Here is a 10,000-nt window from a genome sequence, read left to right as displayed (position 1 = left end):
TTTCAATGTAAGCCAAGAAGAGACTGGTTTCCAAGAGGAAACTTTGCTTCCTTTGCTCCTGTAAACAAACGTTGGTTCTCGCGAGACGCTGCGCTTACGCTATGCTGACGTCATCCGCCGGAACACTGTTCTATTGTGAACGTACAACAGTTAGCACAAGCTAGAGATTACTGCTTTTACTGTCTTACAAAAACACATGGATTCACTACAGGAGGCCTTTATTCACCCCCAGAGCCGCGTGAGGCTCTTTTAATTATGGATAGATGCGCTTTATTGAACTACTGAAAAATAACACCCATCCACCGCCATTATAAAGCTTGGAAGAGCCAGGACGTTTTTAAATATAACTCGTCTGAAAGAAGAAAGTCATATACACCTAGAATGCCTTGAGGGTGAGTAAATCATGGGGTAATTTTCATTTTTGGGTGAACTATCCCTTTAAAACATACATCAGTTTCACAATATCACACTGTTTACTGTCCAGAGGCCTAAATCTTCATCTAAACCCATAATGCATTGAATCTATGGGGTCTAGTGTGGTTTATTCTGAGTCTTACTAAGATGGAGCTGGTGACGCTGGAGTGGCCGTTCGCAGGAGACTGTCTGGGCAGATCAGGGGACTCTTTCTGAAACGCCAGAGTAAAACAGAGTCAGAGACATGTGATCTGTACATTTTGTGTTGATATTCCAGGAGCGACCAGCGTGTGGCGCTCTGACGGAAACACACTTACATCACAGGACAGAGACTGACTGCGGTAACTGGGCACAATTTTGAAGGTGATGCTGCCTCGCATCTCCCGCTGTTAGAAAATAAAAAACAAAACACAAACATGTTACTGACTAAAACTGACCGCTGATGCAAACAGCAACCAAGACAGCAGAATCAGAGACGTGCGAGTGTGTGTCTACTTAACCATATTTTAGGAACAAATTCATAGCTAAACCTGACAAAACCTCCTTTTGGGATGTGCTTGTTTGTAAAACGGTTTAAAAATAAAGTTAGTGTGTGGTTTTAGTATTTATAAGTCCATGTAATATCCATATTTAGAAAGCTGAGCAAACATGTGTTTGTGTTACTTGTGCTTTCAGTATTAATTTTAGCTTAGATAAAGTCAGAATTAGGCCATAGTTCAGTTATGACATTTAAGTAGTTTTTATAAACGTGCCTTAGAAAAGAAATAACCCTTACAGACAAAACAACGGCGCTGACTTATTTTAAGAGATGTCAGTGCTATTTCTTACAGCTGAAACATGCATTCTATTCTGGAACTAGGCTTAAGTCTTGTTTGTGAAACCGGTGGATAAAATCATATTGTACTTATTAAAACATCTGTTCTGTTGGTATGTTGTTGTCATTGATTAAATACATTATGATGAGTTATTTTGCGTTGGGACCGGAGGAGGTGAAGTCCTCTCTGAGAGGTATCAGACGTGTCTGGTTGGGTTACTCGAATAGTTACCACTGAGTGACTCAGTCTTTGCTTTAGTTATGATCCTCATCGCTAGCACTAGTCTTTTGTTCTGCTCTCTCTCTCTCTCACACACACACACACACACCAGCATCTTCTGGAGCTGCTCCACCGTCTGATTAGCGACACTGATGCCGTTGATTTCACGAATCTCGTCTCCGATGTGCAGGGTCCCTGAGAAATGACAGCGTACGTGAGCAGAGAAACACACACACACGCACAGACAGACACACACACACACACACACACACTCAGACAGACAGACAGACAGACAGACAGACACACACACACACACACACACACACTCAGACAGACAGACAGACAGACAGACAGACACACACACACACACACTCAGACAGACAGACAGACAGACACACACACACACACACTCAGACAGACAGACAGACAGACAGACAGACAGACAGACAGACACACACACACACACACACACACACTCAGACAGACAGACACACACACACACACACACACTCAGACAGACAGACAGACAGACAGACAGACAGACAGACAGACACACACACTCAGACAGACAGACAGACAGACAGACAGACAGACAGACACACACACACACACACACACACACACACACACACACACAGACAGACAGACAGACAGACAGACACACACACACACACACACACACACACACTCAGACAGACAGACAGACAGACAGACAGACAGACACACACACACACACACACACTCAGACAGACAGACAGACAGACAGACAGACACACACACACACACACACACACACACACACACACACTCAGACAGACAGACAGACAGACACACACACACACACACACACACACACACACACACACACACACTCAGACAGACAGACAGACAGACAGACAGACAGACAGACAGACACACACACACACACACACACACACACACACACACACACACACACACACACACTCAGACAGACAGACAGACAGACACACACACACACACACACACACACTCAGACAGACAGACAGACAGACACACACACACACACACACACACACACACACACACACACAGACAGACAGACAGACAGACAGACAGATAGACAGACACACACACACACACACACACACACACACACACACTCAGACAGACAGACAGACAGACAGACAGATAGACAGACACACACACACACACACACGCACACAGCCGTACCCTGTCTGTGGATCATCCCGCCGTGCATGATTCTAGCCACGATGCAGTGGTTGAGCTCATTCATCTTCAGAGTGATGCCCTGTCAACACACAATCACACCCATGATAACAGCACACCGCTTCAGTCTATCACACGAGCATCACAAACGTCCCTCCTGTGGGGATTTCAGCGCCTCGTCTCAGATCTTAAACTCACACTACTGTCTTCAGCTGCTTATCACGGAATCAAAACTGTTTTATAATTGATCAACTCTACAGTTAGTGATCTGAACGAAACTTAGTTCTGAATAATATCACTATTGTCTTCTGTAGAGCTGCTCTTTACGGCACAATTTGGATTCGTCTAATATTTGTTTGCATCAACGATTCTGTTATTTTACGGTTTATTACTGTGAAGCTGCTTTGAAACTCTATTGTATAAAGCGCTATAGATTCACAATTCAAGAGTTTTATTTGTCACATACACAATTATACAGAGTATAACCAGCAGTGAAATGTAGGTCAGGTCCGCTCCAAGGACAGTGCAATTATATAGAATACAGATATTCAGAAAATGAAAAGTAGAAAAAAATAAAAGAATAAAATAAAATAAAAGATAAAAATATAAATATAAATGTGCAGGTCAGTATGTTGTTGTCTTAAATAGTAATGAGAGGAATGTGCAAAAAAATGTGCAAAAAAGTTGTACATGGTATTTAAATAGCAGCAATATGAGGTAGAACAAAATATGAATAGCTTATTGATATGGTGATATTTACATGGAGTCAAGTGATGTTATGACACAGAGTTAGAGTTTAGGAGCCTGATGGCCTGGGGGAAGAAGCTCCTCCTAAGTCTCTCAGTTTTTGCCATCAGGCTACAGAAGCGCTTACCAGATGGCAGCAAAGTGAATAGATGGTTAGAAATAAAGACTTGACTAGACAACAGAGTCATAGTTTTGTCGATGTGTTTAACTAATTTAATTGTTTTATTGCACTCTTTGCATGCAACACCATTACCACATGATTTTCCACCCCATGAACACCGTGACACGCAAATGTGTTTATTGCTAGAAATCAATCAAATGAAAGTTTCAGAATGTGTATTTGCTCTTATACAGTATACTTCATTTTTAGTATTTTTGTGTGTGCATTAATATTTATGTTTTTTAATTTCTTTTAATTTGCCTCTCTACTTTTTTTATTATCTCTCATGTATATTTTTCTGTTCTGTAAGATAACGTGCCACTCACTGTTCATAAATTCAAAAAAATGCTAAAAGTTTGTTTGTTTTGTTTTTTTGGAAATTGTGGTAACAGGGTTGCAAAGCTCCTCCGAAACATTGTAGGTTACACTTTATTTTAAGGTGTCCTTGTTACAGTGTAATTACACATGTAAGTACTGAGTTATATTAATTAACTACATGTACTTACTATATATTAGGTGTTAGGATTAGGGATACACGATATTATCGGCCGATAATGGCTTTAAATGTAACTATCGGCATCGGGCCGATATGGAGAATTATGCCGAGATGTCTTGCCAATAAGAGGAATGGGTTAACTCACATGTGCTCAGGGTGTGCTAGTGATTAGATCTCGTCAGCAGTGTGGCTCATCCTCAAGCAAAGTTTTGTCTGAATAATGATTAGATTCACTCTTTTGGATTGCTGTATTTAATCTGTGAAAGCATGTACAGAATGAGTGTTCGGTGTGTGAGAGTAAACAGGAATAGCCTCCCCCGGGTCCTAACGCCCGTTAGTTAAGGAGTTTTAATCTGTAGGGGGTGCTGTTGACCTACTTCTAATTAAATTAAAAGTAAAATAGCCTACACAAATAACATTTAGACTGTTTCTGATTAAATAAAGCAGTAATTCATGTCATAAAATAATGAGTATATTTTGATTTAAAGGTCAGAAGCTATAGCTTACATAAAAAACAAAAAACAAACATGACACTTGTAAATTAAATAATTTTATATATACTAATTTATTCATTAATGTGTAATATGTTTTATTTTTTAAACAAATCATAAGCTATAAAAGGTTTTCAGAATTTTTACAACTCTTTAGACCATCTACAAATGTTAAATCTTAAAACAAAATGTTAGGGTTAACACTGCATCTTTCTGGGAAAAAAATGGCGCGACTGATATATAGTTTATTTATATTTATTTTCAAAGCTTCAATGTACTGTCAAAAAAAACTTCATTATTGTTGATTTAATTCTAACAAATAAGTTCTTGTTAAAAACGAACCAAAATTAAAAATATTTTGCTTATTTCTGCAAAGGAGAGACTTGGTGTTGTTTCCAAACAAAAGGAAATGTATCGGCCAAAATGAGTTGAAAAGTATCGGCATATCGGATATCGGCAAAAATCCAATATCATGCATCCCTAGTTAGGATTAGGGTTTGGCTTGCATGTAATTATGCATCATTTATTTTTATTATAATAGTAAGTAACAAAGACACCTTAAAATAAAGTGCTGCCCCATTGTAAAATAAAACAGCTCATAAAACATTTACTCTCTCCAGAGATGGAAGCATTTTTGTTTCAAGGTCTACTTTGGGCCTGATCTTGGAAAGTAATCTTTTATCATGTTACTGGTCACATCATTCCGTTAGAGTGTGTTATAAACACGAGCTTATTTTAGATGATCTGTCACCGGTTGCTCATGAAACAGCAATAACTGGAGTGTGTGTGTGTGTGTGTGTGTGTGTGTGTGTGACTGGGTACCATGGGCTCGTCCGTGTTCTTCTGGAACTGCACCAGGCGCACACGCGTGACGTTCTCCAGGTCTATGTCTCCGTTGATGCTCTCAGGCGAGTCTCCGTTTAGGTAAGGGGACGTGGGCGGAGGTGTCACTCGCAGCGCGTCGTCGCTGTAAACCTCATGAGCCACAACATCGTGAGTCTGCAGCAGCGCCTGCGATAACAACAACACATTCAGCATCTGCAGCGTCACACACTCATCTCTGAACCACAGCATCCTCAGCATCTGTGTGGATCAGAGCTCCTTTGCACCGACTGTGAGCGCAAATCAGAATCAATGACAATAATACGGTCACGACTGCAACATGCATGCATCATGTGTGCACATACAAGTCAACTACACATCCCACGCCTGCAGTTTATCACAGGTTTAGTGTGTGTGTGTGTGAGTAATTGTGATAGTGTGACCACTTGTTTGTTTGGTCACTACAGTAATAACAGGCATCTCACATCTGTGAGCAGTAAACAAAACCACACGGCAGAGAAGACCTTCTAACACTTCAGATTCACAAAACTCATTCGAAACTTCAATGCAAACATTAAATGACTTAAAGTAAACATTATGCATATAACGCATTTACATTGCTTGCATTGTCTTCATTCGCTTTGGATAAAAGCGTCTGCTAAATGACAATCAAAACCAACAAAAGAGCAATAATATGCAAGTCTCAGTTAGCTTAACACACTTAGCAAGTTTTTAAAAAATTATATAATAAATAAAAAGAAAACAATAGAAAAAGAATAGAGCAAGCTTGTGTTAGAGGCCTTTTTTTGCTTTTTTTATTAATTGCATAATAAATAAAAAGAAAACCAACAGAATACAAAAAGAGCTAGAGTTAGTTGTTCTTCTTTTTAAGAAAACAAGCAGTTAGTGAATAAATAGAGTTCAAGTCTAAAAGGGGACAGTTTATTTTAAAGAATAGAATTAGAATAGAGTTAGAGGGTCAAATAAAGACAAATTTATATAAAGGGTCAAATGTATATAAAATACATAAATAAATACATACAATGCAAAACTTCAACAATTAAAGTTACCTGGTTAATACGTTAATAAATAATAAGTAACCAGCATATTTCTACACAAATTATAACATTTTATGTTGTATAAATTTGCACGAGTTACTGCATCAAGTACAAACATGAATGAACTATGAACAACACTGTATTTATTCATTAACATTAATCTGGATTATTACGTGCTGTAAAAGTTCTGTTCATGAAACCTAATCAGATAATCAGGATGATCTGAACTGAAGAACCGAACACACTTTAAAGCAGATCACACTCAAATCTCCTCAACACGACAAAGTGCGTGAAGCGGCTGCTATCCCAGAATTCCTCACCTGTGTTTTCCAGAGCAGGTTCTCTGTGTCCGTGTTCACTGTGTGTGTGTAGAACTCCATGAGCGGATCTGATGAGCTGCGGATCTTTCAACACTTTCTCTGAAGTGTTTCCCTCAATCCGACGGCCGCTCTATAACGGCTCCCTCCCTCCACACACACACACACACACACACACAGCTCATCCCGTCTCCCTCGCTGACCCGTGTCTCTGTGCATTAAAGCGCCGCCGGCTGTCGAAGCAGCTGCTCGTTTCACTGCAGATTTACAGTTCAAGTGGCTCGACGTGACAAGGCTGATGTCATTAAAACGTCAATATTTCACACCAAAATCAACAGAAAGAGATATGAAATTGTATTTAGCATAAAGAAAATGAAGCCAGATTTTAGACCATTAGGAGTTTTTGCACTGTGACATTATTTTCATGACAATTAAACACTTTTCAACCAAAAAAATATCATTGCTGTCTAATTATATTTATTACTTCATTAAAATGACAAAACGCATATTAAAGCTGTATCTTTAACAAATGTAATAAGTATCATGCTATAATTTATTGCAGGTTTTATGAAGGTAAATTTAAAACCAAGTAGAGAAAATTTAAGCAATAAAATGAAGAAAACACATTATATAAAATAAATATATTATTTTATATTTTATCAAATAAATAGCTTTAAGGCTCTGCTCACACATACATAAGAATAAATACACAAGTAAGTTTTGTTTTCTGAAAAATTGTTCAAAATGAAGTGAGTTTATGATTAAAACAAGAACAAATATCTGTTAATGGACTCAGAAAATCAACCTAATTCACAAGGAAAATAAGTAAATATATTTTTTTCCTCATTTGTTCTTGTTTTAATCATAAACTCGCTTTATTTTGATCAATTTCTCTGAAAACAATGTCAGATCTTTATTTTTCAGTAAATTTATCATGATTGACTGTATTCATTTTTAGCCAATACATGCAACATTTAATGCATGACTTTATGAATGAAAGACTTTCTGCTCTGATTTAAGACCTTTTTATAGTCTTAATTTGTGGAAGGGTGAATTTAGATTTTTTAAGACCCCTGGATTAATAATAATCGCTTGTTTGATTTGCATGACTGTATTACAGTACACAAATTTACAGGATAAACATTTATTTTTGTCATGAAATAATGTGACAATATCAAACAGTCCTAAAGTAGACTTGCTTTCCTGAAATATACGACTGGTTTTGAGGTGAAACATGACCTGGACATTGTTTAGAATATTCTCTCGTAAGTGTCTGCTAAACTCATAATCGTCCACATCTGGAGGCGTCTCGTCTCATCACATCTCGCTGAAGCAGCATGCACTCAATGCATCTGTGTGACTCAACCTGAAACAGTTGTGGTTTTCATCTGAGCACGAACAGAGCGTTACGTCCGACTGCTTCCACTCACCATGAAATGCGGCTGTGCCAGGATTCTCTTCAGCTCTTTTGCCTCCATGTTCTCAGGATAACAAGAGAGCGTCTCCAGCACCTGCCGAGAAACACAGTTCACAGCACAGAACGCCATTATTGGTTGGGAAAAATATTTTTTTTTATTTTTTTTATTATATATGTAGATCCAGAAGAACTGTCTCCAAGACGCTTCAAGAAAGCTACCTTCAAAGCTACAGAACTGTTCAAAGTTTTAGGCACTTTAAGCTGTAAAATGAGGATGCTGTCAAAAATAATGTCATAAATAGATTTTCTTGATCAATTATCTTCTATGAACTAAATGAAATCAACATTTGTTGTGAGCATGCTTTGTGTTTAAAGCAGCTTTTGTCCTCGGTGCTCTTGAGCAGAGTTTCTCAGGAGCTTTGCAGGAGGTTTCTTGAGGGAAGTTGTGGCCTAATGGTTAGAGAGTCGGACTCGTAATCCAAAGGTTGTGGGTTCGAGTCTCGGGCCGGCAGGGATTGTAGGTGGGGGGAGTGAATGTCCAGCGCTCTCTCCACCCTCAATACCACGACTGAGGTGCCCTTGAGCAAGACACCGAACCCCCAACTGCTCCCCGGGCGCCGCAGCATAAATGCTGCCCACTGCTCCGTGTGTGTGTGTGTGTGTGTGTGTGTGTGTGTGTGTGTGTGTGTGTTCACGGTGTGTGTGTTCACTGCTGTGTGTGTTCACTGCTGTGTGTGTGTGTGTGTGTGTGTGTGTGTTCACTGCTGTGTGTGTGCACGTTGGATGGGTTAAATGCAGAGCACGAATTCCGAGTATGGGTCACCATACTTGGCTGAATGTCACTTCACTTGAAGCGTCTTGGAGACACAGTTCTTCTGGATTTAGTCTCAGTTTGTTCTGTTTCTTCATGTCATTCCAGACAGACTGATGATGATCAGATCAGATCTCAAACATCTCACTGGATTATTACAATTAATGACTAAATGAATGTTAGATAATGTAAACTGATATTTCCTACTGACACACTACAGCAGAAGATAGAAATACCTGACTTAAAACTAGGGATGCACTGAATGTTCGGCAACCGAAATTAAGTGAAAAGGCCAAATAAATTGTACCAAACAATGATGTGACGCGATCAAATAGAAGCGCGCACTAATGCAGCAAACACGTCTACAGTGTGAAAGTATTTAAAACTGTCAGAGAAAGACGCATACATCATTTCAAGCACGAAGCACCGACAGCGAGAGACGGTTTAGTGCTGCATCTCATGTCTCTGATGAGAAGAGGAAGAGGTGGTTGTTGCTGGTTACTGTATGATGACTGAAATCGCGAAATGGCCACAAACGATTAGTAAGTAAACTGCAGAATGTTATGTTTTCTGATACACAAACGAATTGCATTCAAACAGCGCTGAGCAAGCTTGTGGCGCCAGGGTTCAGCGTCCAAAGCGTGAGGAAAATCTGCGCTGAAACACTGTTACTCATCATTTGCTCAGGAACATTTTTATAATTTTTTTTAAGGACATGTGACAATGTGATACGTGCGACAAACATCTTCCCAAATTCATAATGAGAATAATTTAAATATCTGCATTCTGTTGTCAACAAAAAGAAGATCTTCGGGTTTCTGCCAAAATAAAATCTAAGAAAAAGCAACAACTCCATCAACATTCATAAATGTTAGTATTGTAATTTTACTGTTGTTCTGTAAAATAAAATAAAAAATAAGACAATAATAATTACCCTATAACAGCTCTATACATTTATTATAACATTCACACAGTGTTTAAATTGGGATCTGTAATACATTCTAATGATTTAAAAGAATTATAT

At 38.8% G+C, this 10,000-nt stretch overlaps 1 protein-coding gene across 2 annotated transcripts in view; it reads right to left on the bottom strand.

Moving 5' to 3' along the window:
• Nucleotides 1-10,000, bottom strand: part of LOC306879561 (peripheral plasma membrane protein CASK-like) — a 63,357-nt gene that overhangs the window by 16,998 nt on the left and 36,359 nt on the right. For both annotated transcript variants that reach the window (XM_079432595.1, XM_079432594.1), the window contains exons 13-18: nucleotides 8,179-8,259; nucleotides 5,374-5,562; nucleotides 2,661-2,739; nucleotides 1,558-1,643; nucleotides 732-800; nucleotides 558-626 (exon numbers count right to left, since the gene is read on the bottom strand). In XM_079432595.1, coding sequence (XP_079288721.1) covers nucleotides 558-626; nucleotides 732-800; nucleotides 1,558-1,643; nucleotides 2,661-2,739; nucleotides 5,374-5,562; nucleotides 8,179-8,259 — 573 coding nt within the window. The remainder of the gene's footprint in view (nucleotides 1-557; nucleotides 627-731; nucleotides 801-1,557; nucleotides 1,644-2,660; nucleotides 2,740-5,373; nucleotides 5,563-8,178; nucleotides 8,260-10,000) is intronic.

This window comes from Barbus barbus, assembly GCF_936440315.1.
Source record: "Barbus barbus genome assembly, chromosome: 13".
In the NCBI taxonomy this organism is placed as follows: Eukaryota; Metazoa; Chordata; class Actinopteri; order Cypriniformes; family Cyprinidae; genus Barbus; species Barbus barbus.
Note: the sequence above shows the minus strand (reverse complement) of the source record. Positions and strands in the feature narration are given on the sequence as shown.